This window comes from Ranitomeya variabilis, chromosome 7, assembly GCF_051348905.1.
Source record: "Ranitomeya variabilis isolate aRanVar5 chromosome 7, aRanVar5.hap1, whole genome shotgun sequence".
NCBI lineage: Eukaryota > Metazoa > Chordata > Amphibia > Anura > Dendrobatidae > Ranitomeya > Ranitomeya variabilis.
Genome location: NC_135238.1, coordinates 31632033 through 31654342, shown reverse-complemented (window position 1 = coordinate 31654342; position 22310 = coordinate 31632033). Strand labels below are relative to the sequence as shown.

General features: G+C 43.6%; 1 protein-coding gene across 1 annotated transcript; it reads right to left on the bottom strand.

The window, feature by feature from the left end:
- Positions 1 to 10936: 10936 nt before the first annotated feature.
- GRIFIN (galectin-related inter-fiber protein) lies at positions 10937 to 21156 on the bottom strand. Its single transcript, XM_077273516.1, has 4 exons — positions 20973 to 21156; positions 14782 to 14861; positions 13005 to 13167; positions 10937 to 11343 (listed from the first exon to the last, which is right to left on the bottom strand). Exons 1-4 carry the CDS (start codon positions 21033 to 21035, stop codon positions 11179 to 11181), a joined length of 471 nt encoding a protein of 156 aa, XP_077129631.1. The 5' UTR covers positions 21036 to 21156; the 3' UTR covers positions 10937 to 11178.
- Between the last annotated feature and the right edge of the window lie 1154 nt (positions 21157 to 22310).

The window sequence follows — 22310 nt, the reverse complement described above, 5'->3', positions numbered from 1 at the left end:
TATGGCACTATGGGTGCAAATCATTACATTTACATAAAAGATATCATCTTAAGACGAATTAGTTTTTAGGTTCCATATTTAAAGAGAACACGTTTTCACATATGGATTTGATGTTAGGCTCTGCTTGTCCCTAAATACAAGTCATTTTTTGCAGAGATCCGATGTGCCAGTTATGAGAAATCTAGCTAATATGCAAATCAGCCTGGAGGTGCACTGGGGGTGTGTCAATGCACCTTGCCTGCTAATTTCAAAATGTTTTGTCACGCACCCAGTGCACTCCCAGTCTGATTTGCCTATGGCTTCTATGTTAGATTTCTAGTGCATGGTACATCTGATTTCAACAATAATGGTATTATTTTTATTGAGGGACAAGTACTTATACAGTCACACTTCTACATCCACATGTAAACACATGCCAAAGATGCCATTTAATTTAAATACATTTTTCTGATGAAGTGTCATTTTGTGACTGTTTTTGGTAAGGAAGGGGGCCTCAAACTGTCCTTAGAACTGGGATCCTAACTATCCCTGTCCCGGGGGTACTCTTGAAGGTAGAGGGGCCCGAGTCTCCGACCTCACTATGCTCCTTTTAATCTCTGATGACTCCACCTCCCCTTTGAGCGTGTGGCCTTTTGAGACCATACCATTTGCCCCCCTGATAGCTATGCTACTGGCTCTTAGTGAAGTGGTACCACACAGCATGCTACCACTTTTATGACTTCCACAAAGAATGATGCATCTGTAGTCTCTATACACAGTACGATGTCTTCAACAGTACATCCCTCCACACACAGTATGATGTCCCGAAAGTACATTCCCCCACACATAGTATAATGTCCCAAAAGTACATTCCCCCGCACATAGTATGATGTCCCGAAAGTACATTCCCCCACACATAGTATGATGCCTCCACAATACATTCCTGCCAAACACAGTATGATGCCCCCACAGTACATTCCCTTCACATATAGTATAAAGTCCCCACAGTACATTCCCCCCACACACAATATGATGCCCCCACAGTACATTCCACACACACAGTATGATGTTCCCACAGTACATTCACCCCCCCACAGTGTGATATTCCCATGGTACATTCCACACACACACAGTATGATGTCCCTACAGTACATTCCACACACACACAGTATTATGTTCTCACAGTACATTACACACACACAGTATGATGTCCCCACAGTACATTCCCGCACACACAGAATCATATTCCCACAGTACATTACACACACAAAGTATGATGTCCCCACAGTGCATTCCCCTACACACAGTACGATGTCCCCACAATACATTCCCCCACACACAGTATAATACCTCACAGTATATTCCCCCATGCATTGTATGATGTCCCCACAGTACATTCCCCCACACACAGTATGATGTCCCCACAATACATTCCCCCACACACAGTATGTCCCCACAGTACATTCCCCCACATATAGTATGATGTCCCGAAAGTACATTCCCCCACACACAGTATGATGTCCCCACAATACATTCCCCCACACACAGTATGTCCCCACAGTACATTCCCCCACATATAGTATGATGCCCCCACAGTACATTCCCCCACACACAGTATTTCCCCACAGTACATTCCCCCACATATAGTATGATGTCCCCACAGTACATTCCCCCCACACAGTATGATGTCCCCACAATACATTCCCCCATACACAGTATGTCCCCACAGTACATTCCCCCACATATAGTATGATGTCCCCACAGTACATTCCCCCACACACTGTATGATGTTCCCACAGTACATTCCCCCACACACAGTATGATATGCCCACAGTACATTCCCCCACACACAGTATGATGTCCCCACAGTACATTCCCCCACACATAGTATGATGTCCCCACAGTATATTCCCGCCACACACAGTATGATGTCCCCACAGTGCATTTCCCACACATAGTATGATGCCCTTCACAGTAGTTACCCCACTCACAGTTTTATGTTCCCCAAAGATCATATCTTTACACACAGAATGATGTCACCACCATACATTCTCCAGCACATTCCCCCACACACATGTCCCCATAGTACATTCCCTTACATACAAGATTTTGTCCCCACAGTACATTCCACACACAGTATGATGTTCCCACAGTACATTCCACACACACAGTATGATGTTCCCCCAGTACATTCCCCCACACACAGTATGATGTTCCCACAGTATATTCCACACACACAGTATGATGTTTCCACAGTACATTCCCCCACACACAGTATGATGTTCCCACAGCACATTCCCCCACACGCAGTATGATTCCCCCCACATCCTGTATTAGATCCCGACAATACATCTCCCATAAACAGTATGATGTCTCCACAATACATTCCCCCACAGTACATTCCCCCCACACCCTGTGTTTTCCCCCCACAGTACATTCCCACACACACAATATGATGTTCCCACAGTAGATTCCACACACACAGTATGATGTTCCCACAGTACATTCCACACACAGTATGATGTTCCCACAGTACATTCCCCCACACACAGTATGATGTTCCCACAGCACATTCCCCCACACTCAGTATGATGTCCCCACAGTACATTCCCCCCACACCTTGTATTAGACCCTTACAGTACATCTCCCATACACAGTATGATGTTCCCACAGTACATTCCCCACACACAGTATGATGTCCACACAGTACATTCCCCCACACGGTATGATGTCCCCACAGTACATTCCCCACACACAGTATGATGTCCACACAGCACATTCCCCCACACACAGTATGATGTCCCCACAGTACATTCCACACATACAGTATGATGTCCCCACAGTGCATTCCACACACAAAGTATGATGTCCCCACAGTGAATTCCCCTAAACACAGTATGATGTCCCAACAGTACATTCCCCCACACACAGTATGATGTCCCTACAGTATATTCCCGCCACACACAGTATGATGTCCCCACAGTGCATTTCCCCACATAGTATGATGCCCTTCACAGCACAGACCCCACTCACAGTTTTATGTTCCCCAAAGCTCATATCTCTACACACAGAATGATGTCCCCACAGTACATTCCCCCACACACAGTATGATGTCCCCACAGTACATTCCCTCACATTCAGGATTATTTCCCCACAGTACATTCCCCCCACATCCTGTATTAGATGCCGACAGTACATCTCCCATACACAGTACGATGTCTCCACAAAACATTCCCCCACTGTACATTCCACCACACCCTGTATTATTCCCCCACAGTACATTCCCACACACACAGTATGATGTTCCCACAGTACATTCCACACACAGTATGATGTTCATTCCCACAGTACATTCCACACACAGTATGATGTTCCCAGAGCACATTCCCCCACACCAGTATGATGTCCCCACAGTACGTTCCCCCACACACAGTATGATGTCCCCACAGTACATTCCCCTGCTCATAGTATGATATCCCTACAGTACATTCCCCCACACACAGTATGATGTCCCCACAGTACATTCCCCACACACAGTATGATGTCCCCACAGTGCATTTCCCACACATAGTATGATGCCCTTCACAGCACAGACCCCACTCACAGTTTTATGTTCCCCAAAGCTCATATCTCTACACACAGAATGATGTCCCCACAGTACATTCCCCCACACACAGTATGATGTCCCCACAGTACATTCCCTCACATTCAGGATTATTTCCCCACAGTACATTACCCCCACATCCTGTATTACACGCCAACAGTACATCTCCCATACACAGTACGATGTCTCCACAAAACATTCCCCCATTGTACATTCCACCACACCCTGTATTATTCCCCCACAGTACATTCCCACACACACAGTATGATGTTCCCACAGTACATTCCACACACAGTATGATGTTCATTCCCACAGTACATTCCACACACAGTATGATGTTCCCAGAGCACATTCCCCCACACCAGTATGATGTCCCCACAGTACGTTCCCCCACACACAGTATGATGTCCCCACAGTACATTCCCCCGCTCATAGTATGATATCCCTACAGTACATTCCCCCCACACACAGTATGATGTCCCCACAGTACATTCCCCACACACAGTATGATGTCCCCACAGTACATTCCCCCACCCACAGTATGATGTCCCCACAGTTCATTCCCCTACACACAGTATAATGTCCCCACAGTAAATTCCTCCACACACTGTATAATGACCCCACACAGTATAGTGTCCCCACAGTACATTCCCCCACACACAGTATAATGTCCTCACAGTACATTCCCCCACACACAGTATGATGTCTCCATGGTACATTCCCCCACACACAGTATCATGTCCCCACAGTACATTCCCCCACACACAGTATGATGTTCCCACAGTACATTCCCCCACACACAGTATGATGTCTCCATGGTACATTCCCCCACACACAGTATAATGTCCACACAGTACATTCCCCCACACACAGTATGATGTTCCCACAGTACATTCCATACACACAGTATGATGTCTCCATAGTACATTCCCCCACACACAGTATGATGCACCCACAGTACATTCCCCCCCACACAGTATGATGTCCCTACAGTACATTCCCACACACACAGTATGATCTTCTCAAAGTACATTCCCCCACACACAGTATGATGTCCCCACAGTACATTCCACAAACAGTATGATGTTCCCACAGAACATTCCACACACACAGTATGATGTCTCCATGGTACATTCCCCCACACACAGTATAATGTCCCCACAGTACATTCCCCCACACACAGTATGATGTTCCCACAGTACATTCCATACACACAGTATGATGTCTCCATAGTACATTCCCCCACACACAGTATGATGCACCCACAGTACATTCCCCCCCACACAGTATGATGTCTCCATGGTACATTCCCCCACACACAGTATAATGTCCCCACAGTACATTCCCCCACACACAGTATGATGTTCCCACAGTACATTCCATACACACAGTATGATGTCTCCATAGTACATTCCCCCACACACAGTATGATGCACCCACAGTACATTCCCCCCCACACAGTATGATGTCCCCACAGTACATTCCACACACACAGTATGATGTTCCCACAGAACATTCCACACACACAGTATGATGTCCCTATAGTATATTCCCCCACACACAACATGATACTACAAAGAGTTAATATGATTATCTTCATTATAGGTACAATGTGATTGGCACTTGTACTGGGCCCGGTCGGCTAATAAAGGAGATGTCACGGTGGCTGCGACCCGGTCCGTGGCTCTGGGACTCACTGTAAAAGGGGAACGGTCTTTAAAGGAATTTGTAATGTCTATTGTTCGTGACGCCACCTGTGGTATTCGGTCAGTAGAGACCGACGCTACTTAAAGGGGTCCTCTGGGGTGATGTTGTGGCAGCAAGATGGTAATGCTTCCCACAGGTGAAGTGGGATCCCCTGGGATCCCAAGGTGTGTGGGAAAGATGGTGTATGCCAACGAATAAGTGGAGGACACAGAGTTTGCAGTCTTTTACCTGGTTTACTGATGGTTGCAGTCCTCAGTCCAGGATACTAGGTGTACGGCGGCTGTAGTCCGGCCGGCTTGGAGGCAATAAGGGATCCCACTTCAGGTGAGGTCCGTAAGCCTTTCCTACTTGCGCCAGATGGCGAGGTCCCTGCAGCTTAAAGCTTGCTGACGGGGTTCCCTCTCTCCTGTCCTAAGACAGATGTCTGTACGATAGGCAGTTTGAGCCTGTTTATAGGATCTCTTAGATGACCCGGCTCTTAAGGTCACTGCTTCACATCAGACTTATTACAGGCAATTGAAATATAGTACTATGCCCTCCGGTTCTGTCACGCGTCCTGGAGAACAACACGACCTCGGGCTCCCGGTACACAGCTTCTGCGCTCTGGCTCTGAGGGTGTCCCCCTCCTAAGCCCTCTCCTCCACTGTGCTTCTTCCCTCTCAGCTCCTTCACAATTCAACTCTGCTTCTGCTTCTCACTCTTTCCAGGGGTAGCAGCTACCTCATGGCTGCTCGGCCCCTACGTCTTCTCCTCTCCTCACTCCTCTACCACTCTGCAAGACTGACTGGCTCTTCCTCCAGACCAGGATATGCAGCGCCCCAGAGTCCTTTGCGTTGCAGTACTGACACTCCGCCACTAAGGGGAGTGATGGTACGTCTGATGGCACTTAAGGAGTTCACCTGACCAGGTATCACAGTCACACTTTACACTTCACATTCTGGCCACCAGGGGGAGCAAAGGGTACTATGTATTAGGCCACTCCTCACAATCTGGTAAAACTGGGGGCTGGATAGGAAGTTAGTCAGAAGCTGACTGGGTTGGATCCAGGCAACATCCTGTGGCAGAGGGTGTTGCGGGGGAAGATTCAGGGGGGTCTCTGTCAGGGGTGGGATCCTGACAGTGGCCTAGCGAACAGAACGTTATGGAGCCGCGCCTGCACTCGAATGCGGTGGCATCCTAAGAAAGGAAAAGAAGCGAGGTTTACTGTGGAGAAGTGAGAAACGAGATTGCAGCAAAAAGGAGATAAAGCCAGTAGGAGTCGTGCCGTAAGATCGAGGCAACATCCTACTGAGGCGCGTAGCCGGTGGCCGGAACGCCGAGGAAGTATTAGGCTCCAAGCAATACTTCAAACAGCGGCAGGACAGTTGATTATAGGTTGGCTGTCTCACCTAAATCACCTAAGCAGACATAGGGGGCAATTGTGGGAGAGGGGCGACGCTAGGGTCCCGGAAGAACTCCAGGCCTACCCGTCATACGGGTGCGTCCTAGCCATATAATCTGGGGGACGGAGAAGAACATCAGAACAGACATAAGTTGTGGGAAAGAACATCAGAAACAGACACAACAGTTGTGAGGACTATCCCGTGGTGCTCAGCAGGGAGGTACTACAACACACAGGCGCTAGAAGGTAGGCACTGATTTCCACCTGCAAAGGGAACTCTGGATGTGCCTTCGGACCGGCCGGTCTCAGCCAGCCCTGTTAGCAGTGCTCTGGATTGTGGATGCCGAAGTCTTCAGTAAAGAGGTAAAGAGACTGCAACCCTGTGTCCTCGTTATTCACCGCGACCTGCACCACGCACCATCATCACATCTCTCATTGGACGCCCCTTAGCAGGGTCACGGACCGGGTCTAGCCACCGTGACAACCCCAGAACAGAGACAGAGAGGCCCGGTACCGAGTACCCCGCGGCCCTGCGTCTGGGGGCGCTCCAGCTACATAAAGTGTAAGGAAGGACCCCTGAATCCAGGTCCTGAGCTCCCCCTCCTGGCCTAGACTCAGATGTGTTGAATGTAAGTGCCTAAGGCCTCTTTCACACTTCCGTCTTTTGTCTCACGTCGAAATCCGTCGATTTTTGAAAATGCAGGATCCTGCAAAAAAATTTGCAGGATCCTGAATTTTCCCATAGACTTGTATTAGCGACGGATTGTGACGGATGGCCATCCGTCGTGCACTGGATCCGTCGGAAAATAGCGGTCCGTCGTGGAGAGAAAACGTTCAGAGGAACGTTTTTTCTGCATGTCGGAAAATCGCTGACCGTCACACACAGGAATCCAGCGACGTATCACGTTTTTTCCCTCTGAGTATGCCCGGAAGGATTTTCAAGGCAGGGGGAAAAAATAAAATCAATCTCTCTCTCTCTCGTCCCCGGACACCGGAAAAGCTCAGCCGACGCATCCGTCATAACACTGGATGCGTTCCCTCCGTTGTATCACTATTTTATCGACATCCATCGGCACGTCTTCCCGACGCATTAGGACGGACACTGCCGACGGAAGTGTGAAAGAAGCCTAAGTGGACACTGGTCATACTGTTCTAGCACAGCTGTGGGGTCACTGCTTGTACGTTTTATTATTAAGTAATCAGCTATAATATATACATATATATTTACATACATACTGTATATAAATATATATATAGTGTATATATCAGTTATTTACGTTAATGTTTTCTATATAATCGTATTGTAAACAAACATTACTTCAATGACGATGTTAGAAAATCGTTTTTGTATATATATTTACCTTGTAGGTAACTGGTAAAGGTTAAGTAGTTTTGGGTGATATTATGCTGAAGGTCATGAATGTGACATGCTTACACACAGAATTAATGGTTCACATGTAAAAGAGATAGTGCGGCCACCATCTGCAGCGGTTATCTCACATAGCCATATGGCAGATCATTTAAATGTTTTAAGCATTTTCTGACTATTTTGTTGTTGTATGGCTAAAAAACATGAAATTCATTTAAAATTTGTCATTTCTTCCTGTTTATCTCCTTCTGGAAAAAAAAAACCGGTATATTTATTTGGAATAAATATGGGTACAGGGATAAACCATTTGGTCCACTAGTTAGATACTTAGTTCTTGTATACTTTACTGCCACCATCTGGACAAAATAAGAAATGCGCTTTTAAAAATAATTTATCAAGCATGGCACTTACTTACTCCAAGAAACACAAATTGGGTGCGTTTACACCCACCTCCAATTCCAGCGCTGTCACTCTGGTACATCCTGCTCTTTATTGTGCGCTTGACTGCAGAGATGTCGTTCTGTGTGCCATAGGTCTACTGCAGCCAATCATTGGCCTCAGCAATCCCTTTAAAGAGGACCTGTCTTTTGGTATAAATTATTATTATTGTATTTATTGGTCAGGCCTAAATGCCGCTGTTCTCCTGAATCCAGCGATGTTTTTCTTTTGTTCCTGCGCCTCTCCGTTCCTGAGATATGGCCTCCTCTTCCCCAAATATAAATCTAACCTTTTTTACCAAATGGGCGTAGCATCAATTTTTCTCTATGTGCATCTTCTTGGTGAAAACACCCAGTTGGCTAAAAAGACAAAATCTATATACAAGGAAAAGTTGGCAATATCTCAGGAATGGAGAGGCGCAGGAACAAAAGAAAAACATCGCCGGATTCAGGAGAACAGCGGCATTTACACCAGATATTAAAAAATTACACATTTGTGATAAGTAATTGGTCATCTTTAAATACAGTTTTCCGATATGGACAATATATTTTTTTTATATAATTGGATCCCCGAACAATAAGTCTTTCTGTCTTATTTTATTTTATAGTATAGTTGGTTCCCCGAACAGTAAGGCTTTCTGTCTTATTCTCAGGGGAAACCGACAGCTAGTGTTCAATTTTCCAACAGTGCCCCCGCTGGAGAAAAGATGTATTACACAGTTCCCATTAAAATCAATGGGCGGTCCATGTAATGCGCAGACATTCTGGGTCCTCCAAAGTAAGATTCACTCTTTATAGGCACTTTCATCTCTGTCTAATAAATCAGGGACCTAAATCCAGAATATCCTTCTCTATTTACCAAGAAAAGCCCAATAGGATGTTGGAAAATGGATTTCCTACACCAGACCTTCCATTTAACTAAAAAATCTATGCCTGCAGAGCTGTTACAGATGATTATTAGTAGGGCAGGAGGGACCTTCTCGTGTTACCCGTTCGTACCAATTAACATTTAGGCACAATAAGTTCCGCTTGAGCTTTGTAGAAAGTTCTTGCCTGTCCTTCCACAGGTAATTTAGCTGTAGAAATATCATTGCTTCCGTACAAGAATGCGATGACGAATCATTCTGACTGTTCTCAGGTTAATGCCTCCGATTTACATTTGAGAAATCATTCTCAGCGTTAACTAAAACTTCTCATTACAGACGATTCATCCATCAGGCATGTAATGATGGGATCCCCGGAGATGGAGAAGATGTAGCAGCTCCGCTCCTGGGGATCAGATCGGAGCAGTGGGGTGCATTCTTATTCAGACATCCTTTATAGACAAACACAGAATAATGAGAGTAATGGAAATGTTACCAGACAAATGTCATGAAACGCGTCGGAGCGATGGCCCCGGAATGGAGAATCTGAGTCACACAATGTTCTTTGTCGCGGACCCTTTATACATTTTTTTTCTCCTTGTTACCCTAAATGAGATTTTGCCGTGTTGGTTGGATTCAGATGTCTCCGTCTCCTCGTCATGTTCAGTGATTGCTTTGGCAAATTTGCATTTTATGAATGAGAAATAAAGGAAACGATTGATATAGAAAGGTTACATTTTTGCCAGCTTTCCTTTTAATCTGTGAGAGTCTGAAAGTCCTGATGATGGATATGGCCAGTAGAGGTACGCACACAAAAGGTTTTCTCACCTTGGGAACTAAAGAGGAATTCATCAAGTATTTAAAAAAAAAAAGGAGTTAAAAAATTGGAAATTTTGTTAAGCAGAGAAAAAAAATAAGTAAACTATTGATGATTCTTTATAGGCTACTCGATTCTGGTTCTGGTCAATTGATAGCTGTCATTCAAACCACAATGAGCTCATTGTAGAACTAGGAAACTGCAGCTGCATCCCCCTCCATTCCCCCTCCATTCCCTCTTTTCTTCTCCTTACTGTTCTCTTGCTACAGTTTAATATTACTTTAAAGGGAATCCGTCACCAGGTTTTTGCCACCTAATCTGAGAGCAGCATAATGTAAAGGCAGAGACCATGATTCCAGCGTCATATCACTTACTTGGCTGCATGCTGTAGTTTTTGTAAAATCATTGTTTTATCAGCAGGAGATTATCACTAGATGACTAGTACATCTGCTGCCAGGTAGTCCAACCCCGCCCTCCTGCACAGAGTGCATAGGAAGCAGCCAATCAGTGGTGTGGGCGGGGTGATTCAGAGCACAGCATTCTAAGAACTGGTAGATCTGCAGAAGACAAAACAGTTTTTAATCAAAATGGCAGCACCCAATAAAGTAAGTGATACATCGTTGGAATCAGGGTCTTTGCCCCTACAGCATGCAGATGGGATAACACAAACCACCTGGTGACAGATTCCCTTTAAATTCTTGTTGACTGAGAAGGTTTCTGAGCATTGACGGAGAGTCACTGGTGATGCTTAATCATTCAGACACTCATCTCTTCAGAAATAATGATGCCCTCCACTTTATTAGTATTTGCATTTAGGTGTGTGGAATGAACGGCTAATTATCAATTGTAAAAATAATTCACATTAGACAGTGACTATATCCGTAAAACAGAATCATATAAGCCCCAAAATCCAAACAGGAAGCCTAATAGATATTGTCATCGCTATACTAGAGCCGGAGAAGAACGGATGAGAGGACGATGAAGTAAGGTGTGGACAATGTTCAGATCTGGTCACCAGCTACTAGTACATCTCTCGTCTTGAGATCTCCACGGAGGAAATATTGATGTCATTGAGAACCTGCACCTTGGTTATGGCAGAGAACTGCTTCATGCGGTGTCGATACTGGATGACCTTACTGTCATCTACAAAAACTTGGAAGTTCTCTCTGTCGGAGAAAATTTCAATCTACAAGAAAAAAAGAGAGAACAGAAATTACCATGGAGTAAAAAATAAAATAATAAATGTGATAGTGAAAATTTCTCAAAACATATCAAGAAAACAAAAAAAGATATTTTAAAAAATACTTATGTACAGCAACATAGGCATGAATAGCCATGAACACATAGACCTGTGGTGGCCACTTGGTGTCTGTATTTTGTCTATCTTACGACTGACTGTTGTAAAGTGCAATCTGCCTCCAGCAGAGACACTGAGAGGGATTACAGGCAGTGCCGGAGGGTCTTTCTATAGTAGGTAGGGGGGTGTCTTTGGCATTGTAGAAGTGAGGGGGATATTTTGCTTTCTACAGGATTGGAGGGATCTTTGTCTCTCTAGAGGAAGAGAAATGGAGGGGGTCTTTGGCTTTCTAGAGAAAGTAGTGGTGGAGAATCTTTGTCTCTATAGGAAGGGCTTTTGGCTTTGTAGAAGAAGCGGCATGGGGCTTTGTTTATGTAGAAGAAGTGGGGGATATATTTTGCTTTCTACAGGATTGAAGAGGTCTTTGTCTCTCTAGACTAAGTGAAATGAAAGGGGTCTTTGGCTTTCTAGAGAAAGTAATGGTGGAGAATCTTTGTCTCTATAGGAAGGGCTTTTGGCTTTGTAGAAGAAGTGGTGGGCGGCTTTGGCTTTTACAGGAGGGAAGTGGGGTAGGGTCTTATTCTTTCTATAGGGTGTGGGGGGACTTTGGCTTTGCAGAATAAGAGGGGGTATTTTGCTTTCTACAGGATTGTGGGGGTCTTTGTCTCGCTATATGAAGTTAAGTGGGTCTTTGGCTTTCTAGAGGGTGAGGAGGAGGAGCTTTCTCTTTCTATTGGAAGCTATTTTTTTTCTTTCAACAGGAAATGGGGGATTTTTTTTGTCTCTATAAGAAGTGTGGGGTCTGTGGCTTCCTATAGGGAGTGGAGGAGGATCTTTGTCTCTCTATTGGAAGGGTTTTTTAGGGTTTCCTGCAGGAAATGTGATGGTGCAGGCTGTCAGTCAGTGAAATGGCGCACTTACAGCCTCCGTTTTTAGTGCTGGGAGCTGTGACTGTAATTACTCCGGATGCGCCTGCATGACTGATAGCCGGCGGATCCCAAGAGAAATAAAGTTAATTTGTCCCAGGTGCTGCACTTGCAATGTGGCAGCCAGGAACCTTCAGAACCTGCAGATTACCCTATATCTGCAGGTAAATAGCATCATTTGACATGACAGTTTCCCTTTAAATTTGAGGCAGGGAAATCATTGAACAGTGATAGGAGCAATGCATGTTGGGAATTGAGGGGATGAAGATAGTTCCAGCACTTATGGTGCTGACAGAATGCTAGAAAATAAGAACAGCTTACTAAAAAAGAGTGGATGGGAAATTACATACTGTAGCTTGAGAATTGGGCATATTAGACTTCATGTTGTCCACCAAGAGCAGCATTAATTTGTGTGTTGTGAGGGCAGCATGACTACACTTTTCTATAGGTTTTGTATGAAAGGACAGGTACACTATAGAAATATCCCATGAATGTATGTTGCCATACAGGTAGAGACACATGCATTTATTTATGCGCTTGGATAAATCCCACGCTCGGACTGTGACTGATGACCCGTGGCTAGCAGTGGATATCAACCATAGACTTTCTTTTGTCTAAACTTACCAGGAAAGGTTCGTTTGCTTCCATGGGAAAAGTATCAGTGCGCTCCTCATGGCCCCAGTGGCTGGACAGAAACGAGTTGCAGATAATGCTGCCCTCCGGAAAACGAGGATTAAAATGAAAAGCGATCTGGTCCCCGGAGTCGGAGAGGAAGTTGATTTCAAAGCTGTTTATGAAGAAAACAGGTAAAACTCTGCGCTGAGAAGATGCGGCATTATTATACCTATTATAATGTCTATATGTTACCATTCGGAGCACCTTTAAATAGATTCAAACATCCGTACAATGAAAGACATTAATATCGATGACCTATCCATAGCATCAATGGGGGGCAGCACCCCCACCGATCAGTTGATTGACTTGCATGGAAGAGAGCTTGCAGTACCATTCACGGCCACTATGTAATGTAAGGCGCTGTGCCGCTTCCTGGTGCGCCATGGCGTTATCAATGTGCTGATTGGTGGATTCCCACTTTTATGGATCACCTTTCCTGAGGATAAGTTATCAAAATTAAAGTTCCGAAAACAACCTTTAAGGGGTTGTCCAAGATTAGAATAACATGGCTGCTTTCTTTAAAAAAAACAGCGCCTCCCTGGACCATAGGTTGTGCACGATATTACAGCAGAGCTCTAATAACTTCAATAGGAAAGAGCAGCATAACCCTTGGTCAGGGGTGCGGCAGTTTCTGAAAGCAAACAGACATTTTTTTTTAAATCCAAGATAACCCCTTTAAATTATTCTGTTTAGCATTCGAGGGTATAAGAATGAATGCCAAAAAGGGCAACCTTTAGCAGAACATAGGGCTGCTCTGTATCAGCAGACTTTAGCTATCATTGTTTTACAAACTAGCATCAGCTTCCCCTGGTAAAATCATCTGTTTGCCCATGGAGCTTGGCTGAATACTCCGTATAAAGAAAGTTAAACCCTATAATTTAGCTTTTTCCTTTTTAGAAAAGCTCCCTCTGGTGGTGATTGCAGGCAGCTAAAATTGTATCATTTAAAGGGAACCTGTCAGTAGGATCATTCCTTTTAAGCCGTCTACTTGGGCATGTAGGTCAAACAGAATTGAATAAAATGACGCCTTGATATTTGTGATACGATATCTTATTCCAGAGAAATCCTTGTTTTTCCTAATATGTAAATGAGCTGTATAGATCTATGGGCCGGACATAGATCTCTCTGAGAATCTGCCTCCAGAGAGAAAGGGGGCATTACCAGTGTGAGAGATGTGATGACTGACAATCTGCTCTCCTTATCTACGTTTCTCAAACGGGTAACTCTCCCTTTCATTTAACATAAGCTCTGGAGGCAGATTCTCAGGAAGATCTATGTCCAGCCCATAGATCTTAACAGCTCATGTACATATTAAGAAAAATGTGGATTTCTAAGGAACCATTCAACGGATTGCAGATATCAAGGTATCGTTTTATTCAGTTTCCTATGACCTACATGCCCATACAGACGGCTCAGGAGGGTGGATTCTCCTAACACATTCCCTTTAAATGATAAAAGAGTGAATCCAGAGCTCTGTATCTGTCAAATTGAGCTTCGACCTTCATAGAGATATAGTATACAATCAGTTAGCCTTGATTCTGGACGGAACTTTCCAGCGCTGCTTTTTAACAATATCATGGGGTGGCTGAAGAACCTGCAATCCACCCTTTTATTTGTGACTTATGGAGCATGGAAAGTACCTGATGGAGATACCTAGTGAATTAGTGGCTCGGCTATCACATGTAAGAGTTTATAAAAAAGTCCGATCATGGTGAAATGATCTTACTCGTTCTCAGTGGAGCTCGTCTCCCCCTTTATGATTATACTCCATCCAGGACACAGTCCCTGAGGACAGGAGGCTTCGAACTGCGGGGAAAGCAAAATAACAGAGTGAAAACACAATCGCTGGGCTACAAACCAACATTTCAGATGTTTTCAGGTTGGAGGCGTTGTGTGACCCGCAGTGCCACTGGTCTATGCGCAAATGCTCGTACGGGATGTGAATGCACCAGAGACTAGCGATTACTCAACATGGACCCAATATGACATTTCTGCTGATTTTCCCCAATGCTTAATTTTTCTGCCGCATTTTTCCACAAAAAAACCCTGGAGATACCACCAACGTCTGATGCTACCACTTCTTTGACCACCACTGATCACTCGGAACAAGATGGCATTAATTTACCACTTAACATCCTGTTTCTTCGGCTATTTTGTATTTATTTGTATTTATTTATTTGCTTTTTTACTTGGTTATTTATTTATTTTTGCTATATTCTCACATAGATCTATTTGATCTATACTGAACTAATGAGAAAAGTTTCCAAGTGGGGTGAAATGGTGAGAAAAATGCGATTCTGACATTGTTTGGCTTTTGTTTTGACAGTGTTCATTATGTGGGAAAAAAATGACTTGACGTGATTCTTCAGGTCAGTACGATTATGGAGTAACCCGTTTTTTTCTTACAATTTACAACTAAAACCTTCTGAAATTTTAAAAAAAAAATAGTTTATGTCTCCATTTTCTGAGACCCATAACTTTATTCTTTTTTGGGTGATGGACCTGTTTTTTGGATGGCGAGTTAACAATTTTATTGGTACCATTTTGGGGTACAGATGACATTTTGATTGCTTTCTATTGAAATTTTGCTGAGGGTTGTCACGATTGAAAAATGGAATTTTGGCTTTTTGATCGTTTTTAACTCTTCACACTGTTTACTGTATGGATTCACGCAACTGCCCTGTATGAAGCGGCTGTGGATAGCGTACGCGGAGCTTGGGAAGGGGTCAATTTTTGTGAATAGGCTGGTATGACACCTACCAAGTATAGTAGCAGGACAGAAATGGGTCAAAGCAAAGATCTAAAGGGAAAGACGCAAAACAAAACTAAGTGCAAGGAGACTGTATGGTCACACACAAATATCCTACAGGTCCATATTATCGACTTGTAGTCACTCATTATAGGTTTTACATTGCGATAGAACATGCCATGACATGACAGATTATTTGCAAAAGCCTTATAAGTTAAAAAGCTTTTTTTTAGGAAGGTGGAGAGAATTTGGAAGTGTCTACAGAAGTTACAAAAATGCATAATTTAGGTTAGTTTCACATTTGCGTTTAGAAACGCAGCGTTTTTAACGCAAACGCAGGTGGTGAAAAAACGCATGTAAACGCTGCGTTTTTTAGACGCATGCGTTTTTGCATGCGGTAAAAAAACGCGGCGTTTTGCCGCCTTTACATGCGTTTTTTCCTGCGTTTGCGTATTTGAAACGCATGCTGAGAAGTGTGTGACAGCTGCCAATCATCAAAATTAGGGTTGAGCGAAACAGATCGGCCAATTTCAAAAGTCGCCGACTTTTGGCAAAGTCGGGTTTCGTTATATATATATATATATATATATATATATATATATATATATCATTGAGACATATATATATATATATATATATATATATATATATATATATATATATATATATATATATATATATTTATATTTACTTCAGCGCGATATAGCAGAAAAGCCGATTGCCGGCTTTTCATTTCTCCTGCCTAAACCCGACATGATATGAGACATGGTTTACATACAGTAAACCATGTCATATCCCCCTTTTTTTTGCATATTCCACACTACTAATGTTAGTAGTGTGTATGTGCAAAATTTCGGCGCTGTAGCTATTAAATTTAAGGGTTAAATCGCGGAAAAAATTGGCGTGGGCTCCCGCGCAATTTTCTCCGCCAGAGTGGTAAAGCCAGTGACTGAGGGCAGATATTAATAGCCTAGAGAGGGTCCATGGTTATTGCCCCCCCCCCCGGCTAAAAACATCTGCCCCCAGCCACCCCAGAAAAGGCACATCTGGAAGATGCGCCTATTCTGGCACTTGGCCACTCTCTTCCCACTCCCGTGTAGCGGTGGGATATGGGGTAATGAAGGGTTAATGTCACCTTGCTATTGTAAGGTGACATTAAGCCAGATTAATAATGGAGAGGCGTCAATTATGACACCTATCCATTATTAATTCAATTGTATGAAATGGTTAAAAAAAACACACACACAATATTGCAAAGTATTTTAATGAAATAAACACACAGGTAGTTGTAATATTTTATTGCTCTCTCAATCCACCTGAAGACCATCGTTCTGTAACAAATTAAAAATAATAAACCAACAATATACATACCTTCCGTAGATCTGTAACGTCCCACGATGTAAATCCATCTGAAGGGGTTAAAATATTTTACAGGCAGGAGCTCTGCTATAATGCAGCTGTGCTCCTGCCTGTAAACCCCGGGGAATGAAGGTAATGTAGTTCAATGACCTATAGTTACCTTCAGTCACGGTGATGCGCCCTCTGCTGGATGTCCTCATATGACCTCGAGCCTGGGAACTTTTTCCCACGCTCGATGTCATATGAGGACATCCAGCAGAGGGCGCATCACCGCGACTGAAGGTAACTACAGGTCATTGACCTACATTACCTTCATTCACCGGGGTTTGACAGGCACGAGCACAGCTGCATTAGCAGAGCTCCTGCCTGTAAAATATTTTAACCCCTTCAGATGGATTTACATCGTGGGACGTGACAGATCATCGGAAGGTATGTATATTGTTGGTTTATTATTTTTCCTTTGTTACAGAGAGAGGGTCTTCAGGTGGATTGAGAGAGCAATAAAATATTAAAACAACCTGTGTGTTTATTTCATTAAAATACTTTTTAATAATGTGTTTTTTTAACCCTTTCATTCAATTGGATTAATAATGGATAGGTGTCATAATTGACGCCTCTCCATTATTAATCTGGCTTAATGTCACCTTACAATAGCAAGGTGACAATAACCCTTCATTACCCCATATCCCACCGCTACACGGGAGTGGGAAGAGAGTGGCCAAGTGCCAGAATAGGCGCATCTTCCAGATGTGCCTTTTCTGGGGTGGCTGGGGGCAGATGTTTAGCCAGGGGGGGGGGGGGCAATAACCGTGGACCCTCTCCAGGCTATTAATATCGGCCCTCAGTCACTGGCTTTACCACTCTGGCGGAGAAAATTGCGCGGGAGCCCACGCCAATTTTTTCCGCGATTTAACCCTTAAATTTAATAGCTACAGCGCCGAAATTTTGCACATACACACTACTAACATTAGTAGTGTGGAATATGCAAAAAAAAGGGGGATAAGACATGGTTTACTGTATGTAAACCATGTCTCATATCATGTCGGGTTTAGGCAGGAGAAATGAAAAACCGGCAATTGAATTACCGGCTTTAGGGTTAGGGGGTAGGGTTAGGGGTAGGGTTAGGGTTTGGATCCCTTTATCACCTTGATGGTGGGGGGTGGCTTATCAGTGTGTATTCTTGTTTTTTTCTATAAAAACGCATGCGTTTTTAACGCAAACAAACGCATGTGCTTAAAAACGCATGCATTTACATAGACAGCAATACGTTTTTTTGCCGCAAAAAAAGCCTCTAGAAATTACTACATGTTGCATTTCCGCAACAAAACGCAAGCATGGAAAAAACGCATGCGTTGTCAAACGCGGCAAAACGCATGCAAAAAAACGCAAATGTGAAACCAGCCTTAGGACTTAATAAATGCAGTGGAAATTCCTATTAGTACGGCGGGGTTACTGCACAAAGGCCCAGCAGACCTGTGCTATGGTTGATCAGAGAACAGAAGGTCTAGCGATGAAGCATCGGGCAGCCGAAGATTCATACTTTTTCTAATCTGCCATATAGAAATACAGCAGCTGTGAACTGCTGCCGTCTTGTTGGCGACATACTGACTCTGAGCTCTCAAGTGTTTAGAATCCATTGTCAGGTCTTCAGTGCGAACAAACTCTTTGATTTCCTAAAGCTTCAGCCATGGAATGTGTCATTGGTTTGCATTTTTTTTTTTGTTTTCTTTGGTTCTCGACCGTTGTGAGTTAAATGTAGTTTTAGGGGAGATGGGACCTCATTCCATGTGAAATGATGCCACCTTGTGTAAGGATACGAAATTGACTATCGAAAGTAATTGGGCCGTCCATGCTCAGGCTGGATCGTCGGGAACATTTCTTTTGGTGGGTCCAAGGATCTCCAATCCAACATTGATATCTACAAAAAAATCCTGATAGAGAAAACAAAGAGAAGCCCCGAGATTGGGAGGGATCAAGCAATGGGTAACGTCAATGGGCAGGTATCAGGGAAAGTCTCAGGGCCCACTGTGCCTGGGGGGCCACTCTGCCCCATCACCACTGGTGACATCCGACGTACATGTTTGGTGGAAATGTGCACAGCTCAGGAGCTGATCCTGCTCAATGCAGTGAGGGTACCATCAGCACCCAAATCTGCAGTGTAACCCCTATCAATGTCACTGTCATTCGTGAAGTTAGGAATGGGGGTGAGCTGTGCCTTTCGATGCTCATCAATCTCCCCAAAACTTTGTGCTTTATAGGAGATCAGTAACGTTACAATACACTGCAGTATTATAGTATTGTAGTGTATTTTAGAAGCTCCAATTATGGACAGGTTCAAGACCCCTCGGAGGGACTAATAAAAAAATGTAACAAAACAATGAAAAATATATTTTAAAGAATATACAAAAAAATAATAAAACATATACAGTATATAAAAACAATATAAAAAAATAAGTAAATACAATAATTAACATATTTGGCATTGTCCAAACAAATCAAATATAATATTTATCCCATACGGTGAATACCAAACTGAAAAAAAATATATAATCTTTTTTTTTTGTTGTTGTTCATTTTGCCTCCCAAAAAGAAAATATAATGAGATCAGAAAGTCGTATGGACCCCCAAAATGGTCATGATAAAAGTAAAGGTAGTAACACAAAGCAAAACACAAGCCCTGAGACAACGCTATCGACCAGCAAACAAAACATGATATCTCTTATAAAACTATGAGGGAAGATAAAAAACGAAGAAGTCACCCAACAATCAATAAACCTGGATCAGGCTTAAATCTGTTTTCACTATGGGCCTAAGTACTAACAGACAGGGAGTTGTTACCTACCTTGGTGCCCGGTGCCGATCTCTGTCGACACAGAGCGACCACTGCCATCTACTAAGCGGCTTCTGCTGACGTCATGTCGACAAGCAGCGGGTGTGACGTCATGGTTATTTACAGCTGGCTCCCCACTGCCTCACTGCGGGGAGCCGGCTGTCAGTCAGCATGATGTCGTCAGTCACGCCCCATCGACAGAGCTTCCGGGAAGAAGAAGATGTGGAGCAGCTGAATCGCCAGCAGGAGCGGTCAGTGACTACCCAGTGCCAGCGACGGGTAGAACAGGCAGGTAGGTAGGTAGCAACTACCCCATAGTTTTTGCCCCATAGTTAAAAAAGAAAACATTCCTGATAACTCCTTTAAGTATGTGTTGAGAGGCTTATTAGAGCAAGCAACCAAATTAGAGCCCATGTAGATTACTGTATCTTTTCAGCTAAATTTCCTGCTGAACTACTACTCCCAGCCTGCTAAACACTGTGCAGTACGACAGCGCAAGCCTCCATAGCGATGTATACAGCTAGTGAGCCCATCCAGCCCTCTGGCAACCATACCGGCACAATATGGAACCAGAGATGAAGCAAAAATCCAACCCCCCCCATGATGGACTCCACAAAGTGCAAGTGCTACTACCCTGTGACTAGTACCCTCATTATAATATACTACCTTCTACAAGAGGTTATTACACAGCAGTGCCTGCTGTGAGGTCTACGTTTAAGCTTTTTCCATTTAATAAAATGAATGTAGAAACTGTCAGTAAGTTGCTTTCGACGGATCTTCTGCAGTCAGGCAGCTGCAGTCTTGTTTATTAACCCATCTGTCCCCATTGCATGTCAGGCTGATAATAATTAGAATAAACCTATGAGCTTTCCTACTTGCTGACGGTTTCCAATTAACCACCTAGAAGCTGAAAAAAAATGGAAAATAGAAAAATAGATTGAAAAATATAATAAGTATCCAAATCCTGATCATCACTTACCCGTAATGCCATCTCAGCGACGCTCAGCAGATTTGCAGGGCAGACCAAACGGTAGCCCCTCATATACCATCGGGTGCATCGGCCCACCACGTGCCGGAGATTAACAGCAACACAATGGTTATTTGCTGGGCTGAGATGCTGATCTCGGTCCGTGCTGCCAGGAACTTTCTATGTGTGAGACATTCCTAACAAGACCTGGATTAAGTGATGTCACATTGTGATTTTAGCTCCGGGTGAATCTGCTGCGATCAGCATTTACCAGGAGGGAACAACATGTCAGTTCTGTTTCCGTACAAGCAAGTAAAGCAGGTCAGTCCTATACAGCTCTAAACTTTTCCTTTTTTCTTAGTTAATTTTAAAGTAATATTTATTTGTCTTTTAAAATACACAAATTAAAAATCCTGTGCTGATCAATTTTTTAGGTTGGTACATCAGTTTTCTGCTATAGAGCCCCAAATCCCCAATATAGTTATACAAAGTAAAATTAGAGCTGCCTGCAGCCACCACTAGAGGGAGCTAGTGAGCTAACTGCATACATAGTGCTGTTTAAGCAGTAGGCTCATACTCTCCCCGTTGTGGTGACTGCAGGAAGTCAGAATTGTATCATTTACTCAATGTCATGCATCAAAAAAGTGTTAAATGTATTTTTGGGGGATGATTTTAGTAAAACCAGTCTAGGAAGAATTAGTCATCAAACAGTTTAGTGTAACAGTGATGACGTATTAAAGATGAATATGACACATTATACCATGGACGGAGGGGTCTCCTGCATGGATATTATAATGAGTCTAGATATTTCTTGATGGTCCACAGATAAGTCAGATGTCCTAAATATGTCCCGTTATGCCAGAATTGTCTATGATAGGAACACTCCTTTTATCAAATTTGCAAGAAATGCACAAACAAGCTAATAATTCACCAGCTTTACAAACTACTTATTAAATAAATCTCTAGGCCTGATGATTCCAGCTAAGGAGCCAGAGTACTCATAAATCCACGTGTATTCAATCTCCACCCCCCCAGCCTGACAGCGGCAGCTTGTACTGAGCAGTGTGAGATCTCAGCCGCAGCGGTATGGAGGAGGGTCACTGAGGAGCTGCCAATCCGGATATGTGGGAGAAGATTCACTGGCAGCTGGTAGGAGAGACATCAAGGAGCTGTCAGGTTAGGTTGGACGGAGATGAGATTAAGCTTTCATAAAGGATTATACAGCCATTCTGACATGGATTTTTATAGTAAGTACACCAGCCTCCTCAGGTCTAAGATATCTACTTAATAATATATGAAGGTTGCATTGTGAAGGCTAATAATGGTCTACATGTGATTGGCAGGAATGCG